Source organism: Nyctereutes procyonoides, unplaced genomic scaffold (genome assembly GCF_905146905.1).
Source record: "Nyctereutes procyonoides isolate TBG_1078 unplaced genomic scaffold, NYPRO_anot_genome, whole genome shotgun sequence".
Taxonomy (NCBI): domain Eukaryota; kingdom Metazoa; phylum Chordata; class Mammalia; order Carnivora; family Canidae; genus Nyctereutes; species Nyctereutes procyonoides.
Genome location: NW_026575041.1, coordinates 3,644,490 through 3,661,270, shown reverse-complemented (window position 1 = coordinate 3,661,270; position 16,781 = coordinate 3,644,490). Strand labels below are relative to the sequence as shown.

General features: G+C 40.4%; 1 protein-coding gene across 1 annotated transcript in view; it reads right to left on the bottom strand.

Moving 5' to 3' along the window:
- Positions 1–412: 412 nt before the first annotated feature.
- RNF169 (ring finger protein 169) overlaps positions 413–16,781 on the bottom strand; it is an 81,329-nt gene continuing 64,960 nt past the window's right edge. Inside the window, exons 5-6 of the mRNA XM_055320342.1 lie at positions 4,863–4,962; positions 413–4,301 (exon numbers count right to left, since the gene is read on the bottom strand). Of these exons, the coding sequence (XP_055176317.1) occupies positions 3,117–4,301; positions 4,863–4,962 (1,285 nt within the window). The 3' untranslated portion in view covers positions 413–3,116. The remainder of the gene's footprint in view (positions 4,302–4,862; positions 4,963–16,781) is intronic.

Sequence of the window (16,781 nt, the reverse complement as noted above, 5' to 3'; positions counted from 1 at the left end):
TAATCCCCTGATTGGACACCAACCCAACAAGCCCAGATGACTTCTTCCAGCAGATACAATCAACAGGTCACAAATATGTTCCCAAAGGTCTTCCCCACTCTCAGGGCACCACATTTCTTGGATTTCTCATCAGAATGACCTTCCTCCTCCAACCTCTCCTAACTCCCCCTTTAATGAGAAAGCACAGAATGCATATACACAGGGAGCAGAGCTGATAGGACATGGGGAATTTGTGTGGTGAATCAGATTCCAATGATTCGTGAGAAATGTTTGTGAAATAATGTCTCTCTCGTTCTCACTCACAAACTCTCCCCATCACTCTGTTTTCCTCTTTCTCTTTCTTCAAATAATTCATGTCAACCACTCCATTTGTGAGAAACTTCACAAGCAAGCAAGCAACAGGACACAGACATTTTTCAGGAGGAGAAAGTGTTCAGGTTTTAGTTAAGTAAGGGAAGCATCTTAAAGTACAGATAATACCTTAGTGGTTTTTTTCCCTCCTCCAAAGCCGAGCAGATTAGAGGTTAAGCCCTGTCACTCCTTGACCTAAACTGCTTTGTCTTCACAGCAAGGACTACTCTTGCTCAGCTGAGTCAGTGCCACTTTAGACACAACAGTAGGTGCAAGGGGGCAAGTCAGGAAGCTGGATCCAGCGTTTGGAATATCCTCTTAACAGGAGGGAGCTTTTCACTCTGCACCTGAAACTAAAATTTGTTGCTACTGCAACACAATTTCTTAAAATGAAAGTATGACTTTGGGGAAATATTTAAAATATATTTTTTTCTATTAAAAATATCTTTTTTCCAAAACCAAAAATCAGTTCCAACTGAAACCATGCTTTTCAAATGATTGGAGACATAGAAAAAAGGTGGCAAGTGGAAAAAGAAGTGTCTTTGCTACTCCCGAGCAGACTAGCCTCCCGGGGCTTGTTCACTAAGACCAATGAGGAGCTCTAGCAAAGGGCAGTAACTGAGGCTTTCTCTAAGGGCATTGAGTAAGTCACCCTCCCCTTCCGCGCAGACCACTGCCGGCTCTGCCATCTTGGGTACCAACCTTCCAGCAGTCTGTGGAGGCCTGTGTTGCTGGCAGGGCCTGGAACTGAAGTGGTGTAAATATTGAGGAATGAGATTGATGCGTGTTTTTAAAACATACATCTGCGTGTGTGCACGCACACAGACACGCAGACACGCAGAACACATACATTCAAGTGAGTGACACTCCCACCAAAGTAGTCACTGAGGAGGTTCACATATCTCAATGATGACCAAGATGCTTATGACATCTCTGGAATTTTCTCTGGGAACTGTTCATAAGCAGCAGGAGGAAATGGCTCCAACTGCTTTACAGCTACACCTCATTTGTAATTCTGAACCCTCCTGGCCCACTTTTACTCCTAGAGGCTTCAAATAGCTTCTGACTAGTTTTAGACTTAAAATTCTCCCTCCTGTAACCACAAAAGATTAAAGATTTGCCCAGAGAAGAGGGGGGATATCTGAGAGGAACCAAAAGAAGGTGATACAGTAGATCCCTAGTGATCAGTGAGTCACCATTCTGGATCTTGGCTTCTGCCTTAGTAAGAAGAGGAGGTTGGAAAAGATGGTCCTTAAGGTCCCTTCCAATTCTAACATTTTAGGAGTCTATATTTCTAGCATCTCTAGACATTGAGGAAAGTTCCAGAAATGTTCTTGCCAATGGCAACATCATTGGAAAATCTATACAGTATCCTGCTGGGGCCACTCAAGAGGGACATCTTACACTGGGATACATAAGCTCTAAAACCTTTGTTAAAATGCCCGTCACATGACTTTATAGTAACAGCTCGTACATGCACAGGGAATGCCAGCCCATGTGAGACTCCCTAAAATCATCTCTTAACCCCTATTCTCAATGAGCCCAGATGGGCAGAAGCACCAAGCACCACCAGGGATGCAAAAGACACATGGTGTCAGCTGCTAAGGAAAATAAACCCCAAAGGTCCATGGGACTGAATTTACCAGCTGCATCCAGCTAGATACCTTGTTTCCATAGTATGGAGTTTCAGCATTGCTCTTTCCTGACTTCTGGGCAAATTTTTGGGATTTTAGATCAACATTGCAGATAACCCTTGGACATGTAGAGAGCAGTAATGTTCAACTGTAGTCTGTCTCATAGAGTGGACGGTCTGCCCTCCCCAGCCCCAGAAGACAGAAGGCTATAAACTGGGGGGGTGAGGAGCAGAGCAGATACTGCACAGTATTTGTTGATAGTTCCCACTGATCTCAAATATCTGCCTATGGATTTTGCACAATCAGTATTCTAATGCTCAGCCAGCTTTCCCGAGGCTCCCCTAGGCATGCCCATGGGTTGCAGTCCATTACAGCAACCGGTTAGTGTGGATAATTTATGGGATTTGTTGTCAGGAGACCCAACAGTCAGTCTGGGCGATGCCACTCAGTGACAGAACCTGAACGTTCGCCCTGCAGTTCCATCATCTACAAAGGGGCTTACACGTTAGCGCTCCTGGGAAGACCAAACTGAACCACAACGGTGAAAGTGGTCAACCAGACAGCGTTAATCCAACGTTACTTTTGAAAGAGGGAAAGTAAGTTAACTTTTGTAGAAGAGAAACTCCATTGTTTTCATCAGGTATATTTACTTGTGGCACGGGTAAGGAGAAAGGGAACATAATCTTTTTTGGATCTGCCAAAGAACTGCCCCGTTCCACTTCTATGAGGAAGATGGAACTACTTTTTATCTGCAAGGCTGATTTAAAATAACACCCTGTTGAAAGAAGTCAGGAGGTCTGTCAGTTTAAGAAGGCATCCCCTCTCTCCTCTACCATTTCTAAGTCCAGCCATCGTGCTCCTGAATCTCATTCCAAGTGGGTGCCGCCAGATTTGGCCCAGAAGCCCTCAGGGGTGGGTCACTCAGGGGTGAGGAGTGCTTCCAGCCTCGGTCACAGGGAGGCAGACACAGTTCCCTTGGATATAGCCTACAAAGGCCCCGGAACCTCTCAGAACCGTAGCAGACAGTGTTTTGCCATTAGAAGAAACCCAAAGTGAGAACACTCAGCTCTTCAGGGATAAACGATCAGGCCCACAGATCTCTTAAAAATAGGTAATACTGTTCAGTAGGTGCTACTTGGCCCCGGCCACATTGCTGGACCGTAAGAGATACTGATCCACGCTTCCTTTCCGCCGACTCACAGTCCGCCTCTCGTTGTCAAACATGCGCTGCAGCTGCAGAGCCAGCTGCCGGTCCTCTTCCTCCTGCTGCCGCTTCTGCTCCGTCTCCTGCAGCACCGGGTCAGGTGGGGCCAGACCCACCTCACCACTGCTCTGTCGCAGTTTCTTAAGGGAGCCATTCTGTTCCAAGTGCTTGGTCTTACAGTGTCTTTTCCGGCCCCGGCGCAGGGAAGGAAGTGGCTCCTCACCCAGGCCGTCTGCCAGTACGCCGTTGGGCGGATCAAAATGATTGGTGGCCTTCAGCTGCCTCTTTGTTTTGAGGACCCCACCCAGAACACTATTTTTGGGCAGCACTGAATTAACTGCCGAGATGTTCGTGGTCATGCTCGGACAGGTTTTGTCTGACTTGGCATCTGGGGTTGGCCCCGGCCCTTGGCATTGCTCTCTCTCCAAAGAAGTCCCGCTGGCTCCCACTGTGAGTCCTGAAGAACAGCAGGTTTCCAATGGTACCTCAGGGCTCCTTTTACTATCACTGCCCTGCTCCGCTTTTGTTTGGCTAACAGAGGGGAAATGATCAAGGTCAACAGGGGTGGGTCCCGCACACTCAGAGAGTGCTTGACCACTGGCCAGTCTTGCATGTAGGGCCAGAGGTGGTTTCTCCTTGCTAGAATGGATAACCTCAGAGACTACTAAATCTTCCCCTGCTTCTGGAGCCAGAGAGGTGAGGGTGGCTTTCGAAAGGGTCTTTTTGATCTGCCGCTCCTGAAAGATCTGTTCCCACTTTTTGAGGATCCTTGGACTAGCCTCATAAGAAGTCTGCTTCTGCAGGCTTCTGTTTAGGTTGCGGGGTGTTGATTTGATGATGAGGGGACTTAGCACTCGGCCATCAGGGAGTCTCTTGGGAGGAGTACATGGTGAGCAGACAATGGGCTTGAAATGGTTTAGTTCTTCAGAGATGCTGTCATTGCTCTCAGGACTGATGGAGCGTTCTGGCTTATGCAGGGAAGCCAAGGATGAGAGGGAGCTGAAGGGTAGACGCTTTTCCACGGTTAAGTCAGGGGCTGAGAGGCAGCGGTTGTTCTGCGTGGACAAGAGGACACCAATGATGGGGTTGGAGGCTGGGGTCATAGCTGTGACCTGAAAGAGGTTAGAAAGATTACATATACATACCTATATACATATTTTTTTCTTTATAATTCCTTCATGATGGTAGAAGGATAGCAGGGGAAGACTAAAAAAAGGGATAAAGGGTGATGTGAGCCTAAGAAATGGGGAAAATCCCTGACCTAGAATGCACACCATTTGCAGAAATTCCTACACATTTGGAACAACTAATAAAATTGAAAACCTAGAGGGAATAAGACTGATGAATCACTGAGCTCAACCTCTGAAACTACTAATACACTCTATGTTAATTAATTGAATTTAAATTAAAAATAAATAACTAAACCAAAGAAAAGAAAACCTATAGGAGGAAAAAAACTCATCTAGAACTTTCAAAAAACTTCTTCTCCTGGCCCTCATTCCACTCTTCTGGCTACTAATTCAAACTCTCTTCCTTCACATTTATTTGCAAAATTCTCCAACATAATTCCTATGCGTAGGACCCATTCTACCTCTGCTCATCTGGAATAATTTCTTTCATGGCCATGTGCAAGAAGCTACAGGAAGGAAGTAGAGAGCTCCAGAAGCGTGTACCTTGGTTTTGCTGGTTGGGGGTGCTCTGAGTCTGCTCTTCGCTCTGTCTTGAGCAGTGTCATTGCAGCTCTGACTCCTTTCCAACTTGGAATTTAGGTTCCTAAATAAATACAAAACATATAGTAATAAATACAATCAACACAAGACAATTAGTCAAAACTAGCCCATGTGCTCACTAAGGAAGTGCTTTCCAAGCCACCTGCCAAGGAAGACAATTCCCTTGGGCAGTTACAATAGGAAATGAATTAATTTATTAACAAAACACATTCTAAGAACAAATCCTGTCAAAAGAGAAAGAGCCCTCCAGAGAAGACATTTGATGTAAGCCTTTGTTTCCAAACTAGATCTGCTTAAAAGATAAAAGACCAATGGCTGTTTCGCTCATGCTTAGAGATAGGGAGAATTCACCTGCTTTAAGAGGGTGGATACAGTATTAGAATCACCTTTACAAACAACAATTCTTTTCCTTTTAATAGGCCCAAAAGTCTCCTCAAGCAATCTAAGTCAGTCATGAAACAAAATTTAAGTACTTAAAAAATACATAGCAGTGCACTAAATTTTTATGTAGGGAGTCAAAATTAAATGCAGTCTCTTCCTTAATTCATTACATTTGAGATTCCAAAGGCCTAAATCCTGGTGACTTCAGAGATTTCAAGAACACATGGCTTTTTTTGTCTTATGCATGCAACATTATAACTTTATAACCCAATCCAATACCCACAGTACCTGTATTATAACACTAATCTTACTGTGTAAGAATTATATGCAGATGGCTGTTACCTACCCCAGTGACAAAGGGGAACTGTAAGTAGGAATTTTTTTGAGTTTGTGATTATATTATTACTCACTTTTGCTTCCTACTATCCAATTTGTGCCTAACACACATCTAGCAAGAATAATGCTTTTACACATGTGTACAGCTGTTATTTTACCTGTGCTACAACTCTATTCAACAAGCATTTATCATACACTTACTGCATGCTAGTCACTGAGTAGCACCATCTAAGCACTGGGAATACTGAGAAAAATGAGGCATAGTTTAGGGTGTTCAAGGAATCAGAGTCCAGTGGGGCAGACAAATTATTCAATATAATAGAGTGAAATGGTACAACTACAAAAAAAAGTATGCCTAGGAGATAGCATGGCATAAACGAGGGAGTTATTAATTACCTGGGATGGAGGCAGAGCAGGGTTGGAAAAACCTCCCTGGGGCACAAGTATTTTGAAGGACAAATAAGAATTTGCCAAAAAAGTCAAGGTGGATGCAGATGATCCCAAGCCGAAATTATTTACATGAATTACTCTATTTAGCTTTAGAATCAAATACAACATCATACCTACTCTTTTGTAGCAAAAGATTTACTTTTCTAAAGTTTCACTATGCCAGTGTCAGGATTAGCTCAGAAAACTTACAAAGGAGGAAATAAGATGCATCCCAGGGTGCCTCTCCTCTCCCTCCATCTAAAGATCTGTCTACCTACTCACACTGGCTTCTATTCCAGCATTTCTGTGCTATTCCTCCCATTCAATACTCTCTACTACTATGTCTCAAGGCCACATCACCTTGCTATATGGCTCTGGTCTGCTGAACTAATCTATGCTATAATATTAATAGGAGAGGGCAGCCCTGGTGGCTCAGTGGTTTAGTGCTGCCTTCAGTCCAGGGCCTGATCCTGGAGACCCCGGATCAAGTCCCACGTCAGGCTCCCCGCGTGGAGCCTGCTTCTCCCTCTGCCTGTGTCTCTGCCTCTCTCTCTCTCTCTCTCTCTCTCTCTCTCTCTCTCATAAATAAATAAATCTTTTAAAAAATATTAATAGGAGAAAGTGGTGGCCTACCTGCATCACATGCCTGAACTTTACCAAGAAAATTCAACACTGAACAAGCAAATAATGTGAGAGCTGTACTACCTAGTGGGAAACGTATTTTGGAACAGGCAGGAAACTTCGACATCGCCCTATAATGTCAGCTGCTTACAAACCTGCTTGTTTTGTACTTTACCTAGAATACTACTGAAATCCATTTGCATTCTCAGAACCCACACAGTCCGTGATGTAAGCCACCCAGAAATAAATTGGATGACAGATTAAAATGTTAAAGTGAACAACACAGACTTAGGAGGAATGAACATAGGACCGAAAGAGAAAGCATTATTATTTCAAATATATGACTTGTGTGGCTTCATTCCATTGCAGAAACAGTAGACACTTAGAGAAAAAGATTTTCGGATCAACCTAAGAAAGAACTTTGTGGTTTTCAATACAGCAGTTCACTGAGAGCTGCGTTGGGAGATACTGAGTTCCATATCATTACAGGTGTTCAAACTGAGGCTGGACCTATACTTTAAGGTCCAGATATTCCATAATTAAGAATTAGCTTAATATAATTTTTAAAAATAGGCTATGTATCCATATTGTCAGCAGCAGCAGAGTCAGATTTAAAGACACTGGCTACTTTCCCAAATTATCAGATGTACAAATGACAGTCACCTATTGCTGAGGAGACTCTTCACGTGCCCCCTAAACTCTATTTTGGTGAAAGAAAAAGCCCAGAGAGGAAAACTTGTAGCACTCGAGCACACAACAAGGACACCCAAAGTAGTTTCTGACAATTTAAAATCTTTTTGGTAAACCTCAGTATGGCTAACACTGTCACTGTCTCTTCCAGTCACTTGGTCAGCTGACTTTACTGAGCACCAACTCTGTGCAAAGTATGAGGGACAGACTGATGAAAGATAATCTTGGGCAGCCCGGGTGGCTCAGAAGTTTAGTGCTGCCTTCAATCCAGGGCGTGATCCTGGAGACCTGGGATCGGGTCCCACGTCGGGCTCCCTGCATGGAGCCTGCTTCTCCCCCTACCTGTGTCTCTGCCTCTCTCTCTCTCTTTCTGTTTCTCATAAATAAATGAATAAAATCTTAAAAAAAAAAAAAGATAATCTTGACCCAAGGGGGCAGCCAGTCACTAAAGTCCACCATACATGTCACAAAAGTGCTATAAGAGGGCAGTAATTATACAGCTAAATTCTCCAAGTGTTTCCTTCTATGAGTTTAACAGTTTTTAGCCTTTACATTTGGGTATCTGATTCAATCTGACTTAATATTTATCGTATTTAGTGTGAGGTTGGGGTCCAACTTCATTCTTTATTTAGCATGTGGATATCCAGTTGTGATCCCAGCACCTTTTGTGAAGAGACTATTCTTTCCCCAAGAATAGTCTTGGTATCTTTATTGAAAGTCAACTGACATATGGGTTTATATCTGGACTCCCAATTCTGCCCCACTGATGGATATATCGACCCCTATTTCAGTAACACACTCTTGATTACTGCAGCTTTGCCAGAAATTTTGAAATCAGGAAGTGTGAATCCTCTACCCTTGATCTTTTTTAGATTGTTTGGCTATTTGGGATCCTCTGTAACTCCAAATGTGAATTTTAGTATCAGCTTATTCATTTTTGCAAAAAAAGGAAATTCCAATTTTAATAGGTATTGTAATGTATCTGCAGAACACGTTGGGGAGGGCAGCCCAGGTGGCTCAGTGGTTTAGTGTCATCTTCGGCGTGATCCTGGAGTCCTGGGATGGAGTCCCACGTGGGGCTCCCTGCGTGGAGCCTGCTTCTCCCTCTGCCTGTGTCTCTGCCTCTCTCTCTCTCTCATGAATAAATAAATAAAATCTTTTTTTAAAAAAAAGAACATATTGGGGAATATTGCCATCTTAACAATGTTAAGTCTTCTAATCCATGAACACAGAAGATCTTTCCCTTCATTTAAGTCTTCAACTATTTCAACAATGTTTTGTAGTTTTCAGTGTATAAGTCTTGCACCTCCTTGGTTAAATTTATTCATAACTATCCTATTCTTTTTGATGCTATTGTAAATAGAATTGCTGTCCTAATTACATTTTCAGATTGCTCATTGCTAACAGTATAGAAATGCAACTGATATTTAGGTGGTGATCTTGTATCCTGCAACTTTGCTAAATTTATGAGCTTTAGTAGTTTTTTCAAAATTCTATTACTAGGATTTCCCATGAATAATATCATGTCATCTGTGAATTGAGATAGTTTTACTTCTTCCTTTGCAATCTGGATGCTTTTTATCTCCCAACTTTATGAGATATAATTGACATATAATATTATATAAAGTGTATAATATATTGATCTGATCACTTAAAATATTGTGAAATGATTACTATGGTAGGATTAACACCTTCATCACCTCACATAATTACCATTTACTTTTTGTGGTGAGATCATTTAACTTCCAAGTATACTTGAAAGCAATTTTCAAGTATATAATATAGTATTGTTAACTATAATCACCATGCTGTATATAAGATGCCCAGAACATACCACTGAAAAGTGTTTTTTTAAGATTTTATTTATTCATGAGAGACAGAAAGAGAGAGAAAGAAAGAGAGAGAGAGAGAGAAAGAGAGAGAGAGGCAGAGACATAGGCAGAGGGAGTAGGCTCCCCGCAAGGAGCCTGATGTGAGACTCGATCCCTGGCCCTAGGATCATGCCCTGAGTCAAAGGCAGGCGCTCAACTGCTGAGCCACCAAGGCGTCCCATACAACTGAATGTCTGCACCCTTTGACCAACATCTCCTCATTTCCTCCGTCCCCCTGGCAACCACGTTTCTATCCTGTATTTATGAGTTTGGATTTTTTAAGATTCCACACACATAAATGATATCATACAGTATGCATCTTTCTCTCTTATTTCACTTAGCATAATGTCCTAGAGGTCCATCCATGTTGCTGTACTGGCAAAGATTTCCTTCTTCCTCCTGGCTGAATAATATTCCACTGTGTGTGGCTGTATATAGACACCACATTTTCTTTATCTACTCATCCATGGATGGACATTTCAAGTGTTTCCATGGTTTAGCTATTGTGAATAATCTTGCAATTAATATGGTAGTGCATATAGCTCTTGGAGATCCTAATTTCATTCCTTTGGATATATGCCCAGAAGTGGGATTGCTGAACCATATGGTAGCTCTATTTTCATTTTTTGAGGAACTTCCATACTGTTTTCCATAGTGGCTGTACCAGTTTACCTTCCTACCAGCAGTACATAAGGGTTCCCTTTTCTCCCCATCCTTGTCAACACTTATTTATTATTCTGTTTGGGGATAGCCATTCTAATATCTCTGTGGTTTTGATTTGCATTTTTTTTAAGATTTTATTTATTTATTCATGATAGTCACACACACACAGAGAGATAGAGAGAGAGAGAGAGGCAGAGACACAGGCAGAGGGAGAAGCAGGCTCCACGCAGGGAGCCCGACGTGGGATTCGATCCGGGGTCTCCAGGATCGCGCCCTGGGCCAAAGGCAGGCGCCAAACCACTGCGCCACCCAGGGATCCCTTGATTTTCATTTTCCTGATGATTACTGATATTGAGCATCTTTTCATGTACCTATTGCCATTTTTTTTAAAGATTTGAGAGAGAGAGAGGGAGAGAACAACACAGAACGAGAGAGAGAGAGAGAGAGAGAGAGAGCGCACAAGCTGGCGGAGTAGCAGAGGGAGGGAAGAAGGCGGCTCCCCACAGGGCTTGATCCCAGGACCCCAGGATCATGACCTGAGCCAAAGGCAGATGCTCAACCAACTGAGTTACCCAGGTGTCCTTCTGTTGGCCATTTATATGTTTTCTTTGGAAAAATGTCTGTCAGTTCCTCTGCTGATTTTTTCAATTGGGTTGTTTGAAAAAAAAAATTGGGTTGAGTTTGTTATTGTTGTCTGGTTTTTTGTTTTTGTTTTGCTACTGAATTATATGAGTTCCTTAAATATTTTGGATATTAACCCCTTATCTGACAGATGATTGACAAATATTTTCTCCCATCTCTCAGACCACCTTTTCATTCTGTTGATTGTTTCTTTTGCATGATAAAGACTTTTAGTTTGAAGTAGCTACACTTCTTTCTTTTTTTCTCTTTCATTTTCTTTCTTTCTTCTTCTTCTTCTTTTTTTTTTTTTTTTTTTTTGCTCTTGTTGCTCGTGCTTTTAGTGTCATATCCAAAAATTCATTGCTAAGACCAATGTCAAGGAGCTCTTCCCCTATGTTTTCTTCTAGGGGTTTTACACTTTCAGGTCTCATGTTTAAGTCTTTAATCTATTACAAGTTAGTTTGTGTGAGTGGTATAAAATAGGCATCCAATTTCATTCTTCTCAATGTGATTAGCAGGTTTCCCAATATCATTTGTTGAGTAGACTATCCTTTCTCCACTGAGTATTTTTGGCTCTCTTGTCTGCTATTAGCTGACCATACATGCACAGGTTTATTTCAGGGCTCTCAATTCTATTTCATTGGTCTCTGCCTATTTTTATGCCAGTATCATACTGTTTTGATTAATATAGCTTTGTAATATAGTCTGAAGTCAGAGAGTATGATGCCTTCAGCATCAAGATTGTTCTTTCTCAAGATTGTTTTGACTAGGGGATCCCTGGGTGGTGCAGCGGTTTAGCGCCTGCCTTTGGCCCAGGGCGCGATCCTGGAGACCCGGGATCGAATCCCACGTCGGGCTCCCGGTGCATGGAACCTGCTTCTCCCTCTGCCTCTGTCTCTGCCTCTCTCTCTCTCTCTGTGACTATCATAAATAAATAAAAATTAAAAAAAAAAGATTGTTTTGACTATTTGGGGTCTTCCATGGTTCCATACAAATTTTAAGATTTTTTTTCTATTTCTGTGAAAAAGGTCATTGGAATATTGATAGGGATTGCATTGATATAGATGGTTTTGGGTAGGACGGATTTTTTTATTATTAATTCCTCTGATCCATAAATATGGGATAGCTATCTATGTCTCTAATTTCTTTCATCAACATCTCACAGTTTTCAATGTACAGATCTTTCACCTTCCTGGTTAAATTTATTCCCAAGTATTTTATTTTTTTGATTCTATGGTGAATAGGGCTATTTTATTTTATTTCATTTTATTTTATTTAATATTTGTTTGAGAGAAAGCAGGGGGAGGAGCCAGAGGAAAATTCTCAGGGAGATTCCTGGCTGAGCACGAAGCCTGACACAGAGCTTCATCTCAGAACCCTAAGATCATGACCTGAGCCAAAATCAAGTGTCAGACATTTACCTGACTGAGCCACCCAGGTGTTCTCAGGCTGTTTTATTTCTTTTTTCAGATATTCTATTGTTAGTTTGTAGAAACATAAGTGATTTCTGTATGCTAACTTTGGATCCAGCAACATTAATGAATTCATTGATTAGCTTTAACAGTTTTTTGTGGTCTTTAGGATTTTCTATATATAAGATCATATCATCTGCAAACAAAGACAATTTTACTTCTTCTTTTCTAATTTGGTGAGAATCTTTGAGTTTGTTTGGTGATCTATGTGCTTCCCAAATATAGATACTCAAACCTCTCCCCAGATTTGAGCAGCTCTTACTTTTTAAAATAACCTTTCTACTGCCTTCTCCCTCTCCTCCTCTTCTTTCAGAATTCTAATAGTTCACAAATTGTTTCTTTTGATAGTATCCCATGAGTCATACTGGCTTTCTTCACTGTTTCTCATCTCCTTTCTTCTGCTTGATCCATTCTGCTGTTGATGTTCTCCACTGGGTTTTTCTTTTCATTCACTGTATTCTTCAGCTGGAGAATTTTTGTTTGGTTCTTCCTTAAGATTTCTCTTTGTTAAACTTCTTCTTAAACTTCTTCTTCTTCTTCTTTTTTTTTTCTGTACTGTTGTCCTAATTTAGCTGAATTGTCTTTTTGTATTTCCTTGTAGCTCACTGAGCTTCCTGAAAACAGCTGTTTTGAACTCTTTACTGGATATATCAGAGATCTTCATGTCTTTAGGATCCATTACTGAAAAATTATTGCAATCTTTTGATGGTGTCATTATTTCCTTTATTTTTCATGTTCTTTGAAGTCTTTTTTTCCTTTTTAGATTTTATTTATTTGACACAGACAGAGAACAAAAACAGGGGGAGCAGCAAGCAGAGGGAGAGGGAAAAGCAAGCTCCTCACTGAGAAGGGAGCCCTACATGAAGCTCCATCCCAGGACCCCAGTATCACAATCTGAGCTGAAGGCAGACACCTAACCAATTCAGCCACTCAGGCACCCCTTGTTCCTTGAAGTTTTGCATTGCTGTCTTCACATTTGAAGAAGCAGTCACATCCTCCAGTCTCAAATATCTTCCATCAGCCTTGGTAGGGATTCTGAAGCTTTCTCAGACCTTCTATGGATACACTTGCTCCTTGCTTCTTGCTCCCTCTTGTGTGGCAGAATTCTTAAGCTTGTATGAATTCTCTTGATCCTGCAACATAACAGGTCATGACGTGCTGACAGCCACCGATTGCTTTTTCCAAGGATGGCACGGAAGCTCAAATTTGCGGTCTCTCCCTTGCCCAGAGTCTGGGTAGCTTTCTACACACACTCATTAGCCATCTATCAATACTCATCCTCATTGCCACTGGGAATATGTACAGGAAGCAGGCCACAGGGTGGAAGTGTGAATGAAGTACATGAAGTGCTGGGAGTACCTGTGAGTCAGGTGGGAGGATCCACATATGAAGATCTGCTTATTTATTTGAGACATTTCTTCATTTTAAATATAGGGTTTTAAAGCTATACATTTCCCTCTAAGTACAACTTTTACTGCACTCCAACAATTTTACTATGTTGGGTTTTATTTTCATTCCTCTCAAGGTATTTTCTAATTTCTCTTGTGATATCTTTTTTGATCCATTAGGGTTTCTTTAATGTATTGTTTAATATCCACATATTTGTGAATTTTCCAATTTTCCTTCTGTCACTGACTTATAGTTTCATTCTGTTTTGGTCAAAAAAAGATATTCTGTATTATTCCAATCTTTTAAAATTTATTGAGACTTGTTTTGTGGTGTAACATATGGTCTATTCTGGAAAATATTCCATATTTTCCATTCCATATAGTAAAATGTGTGTTCTGCTGTTGTGGGGTAGAGTGCTTTATATATGGTAAGTCTAGTTGGTATACAGTATTGTGCAAGTCTTCTATATCCTTGTATACCTTTCATCTATATATTATATCCCTTATTGAAAGTGGGTATTAAAGTCTCCAACTATTATCATTAAAATGTCTACTATTCCCTTCAATTCTGTCAGTTTTTGCTTCATATATTTTGTGTATCTATTATTAGGTATACATGTGTTTACAATGGTTATATCTTTTTTTTTTTAAGTAATCTCCACACCCAACATGGAACTCAAACTCATGATCCAGAGATCAAGAATCACATGCTCTACTGACTGAGTCAGCCAGGTGCCCCATATAATGATTATATCTTCTTAGTAGATTGCTTTTTAAAATAATTTTATAATGCTTATCTTGTTTTTTGTAAGTTTTGTCCTAAAGTCTACATTTTCTGATATTAGTTTACCTACTCCAGCCAGTTCTCTTTTGGTCACTGTTTGCATAGAATATTTTTTTCTATACTTTCATTTTCAACCTACATTTGTCTTTGGACCTTAAAGGGAGTCTCAGCATATATAGTTGGATTTTTTTTTCTTTTCTTTTTTTTTTCTTTTCTTTTCTTTTCTTTTTTTTTTTTTTTTTTTTTTTTTGAGAGAGAGAGCTCGAGAGGGAGGGGCAGAGGGACAGAGAAAATCCTAAGAAGGCTCCCAACATTCAGTGTGGAGCCTGACATAGGGCTCGATCTCACAACTCTGAGATTGTGACCTGAGCTGAAACCAAGAGTTGGATGCTTAACTGAGCGACCCAGGAGCCCCTATATGAATATTTTTTAAAAATACATTCTACTAGGATGCATGAGTGGCTCAGTTGGTTAAGCGTCTGCCTTCAGCTCAGGTCATACTGGGATCAAGCCCTGCATTGGCCACCCTGCTCAGTGAGGAATCTGCTTCTCCCTCTCACTCTGCCTCTCCCCCAGCCTATGTGCTTGCTCTCTCACTCGCATTCTCTCCCAAATAAATAAAATTTAAAAAATAAATAACCCATTTTACCCATCTCTGTCTTTTATATTGGAGAGTTTAAGTCACTTACATTTAATGTAATTATGATAAAGAAGGACTTAACTTCTGCCATGTTGCTATTTGTTTCTTATATGTCCTATACCTTTTTTGTTCCTCAATTCTCCACTAATGTCTTCTTTTGTGTTAGACATTTTTTGTTCCTCAATTCTCCATTAATGCCTTCTTTTGTGTTAGATATTTCCCAGTATATCATTTTGATTCTCTTCTTATTCCTTTACTAAATATGTTTTAGTTATTTCCTAGTGGTTGCTATGGGGATTATAATTAACACCTTAATTTAAAATAATCTATTTCAAAATTAATAACAATTTAATTTCAATAGCATACAAAAGCTTTGTTTTATATAACTTTATTCTCTCCTTTTTACACTTATTGTTATATGGACAGCCACAAAAACCATGATGGTAAAAACATAGCCATAAACATATTTTGATTGTAGTATTAGTCAAGATAAGAGGCTTCAAAATACTGGCTGAGAATAGTCAAGACCAGTGAACTGGATAATATTCTTAGAGCTGGGAGAACTCAAACAACATTTTGACTGAAAAATAAGAGAAGTAACTACTCTTACTACATTCATTTCTGTATCCCTGAACCCTAATACATAGTGAACATATTTTATAAGTTTCTTATAAACAAACAAAAATATGTACAGAAACACCTCTCTCCCCCTTAAGAAAAAAAAAGAGGAAACTTCAACATTTATTAGGAATGTAATATCTGTCAGGCACTGAGCCGTTTTAAATATATTGTATCTCCTTTAATACACACAGAAACCCTATGAGATAGGCATTTTACAAAGAACTGAGGTAGGTGATCCTCCAAGGTCACACAGCTGAAGCCAAGGTTTAAACATGTATCTCTATGATTCTAAGGCCTATGCTCTTTCTACCACAGCATATTGATCTTATAGATGTTACAGACCCAGCACATCTAGGGAAGCTCTTTTCCAAACACATAATGAAGTCATAAACAAGAGAAAGCAGCACTGTCTCAAAGGCAACTGGCTTAACATTTCCATTGCCAAGAGACCAGATGGTTTTTGGGATGCAGAGTTAGGCTAAAAATACCCTAACCACAATGAATCTGACTTACAAACAAAGAAAAGGAGGGGCTGCCAGTATAAACATGCAGCTGGAAAACTAGAAGATTTAATGCTTATAAAACACTGCTTACAGGGTTTTCAAATGGTAATACATGATACAAAACATTAGATAGCTCATGCTCTCAACTGTTCAATCATCACTCTCACATATCCAAACCACATTAGTTTTTTAATTAAACTCTCAGGTCTGGTAGAGCTGAGTTCCACCCAGAAGCTAAAAGCTGGAGAGGAGCCTCCTTTTAGCACCTAGCCTGTGGGTATGAGCCCTCCCAACCACCACCACATACACACATACTTGAATGGAAACCAGCAACTTATTTAGGCCCAGTTGTAGCCACCACGTACCCAGAAATGGTTGAGACTTTGTTACAATCCTTTCTTTATATATTTGTGATCTGAGTTATCCACTTTGTGTACCCTAGTATCCTTTTTTTAAGTGTACAGTTTAATGGTTTTTAATTCAGTTACTTAACCATTACCACAATTTCAGAACATTTCCATCACCTCATAGAGAAACCTCATGCCCTTTAGCTACCACTCCTAAACTTCCATTTCTCCTTGAGCCCTAAGCAACTACTGATCTATCTTTTGTCTCCACCTATATGCCTATTCTGGACACATACCAGTATCTGTTTGGTGATCAACAGGAACACTGTTTACACAACTATATTCTAAAATGACTAGCATAATGCAAAAGGATTTCAGTCCCCTCAGCTAGCAGGATAACTGGACAGGTTCTTACTTACCTCTGTTAGAACAAGGCAGGGAATAAATTAAGCAAACAGAAGGAAGACAGTTTTCCCTTGCAAAGGCAGATCATCT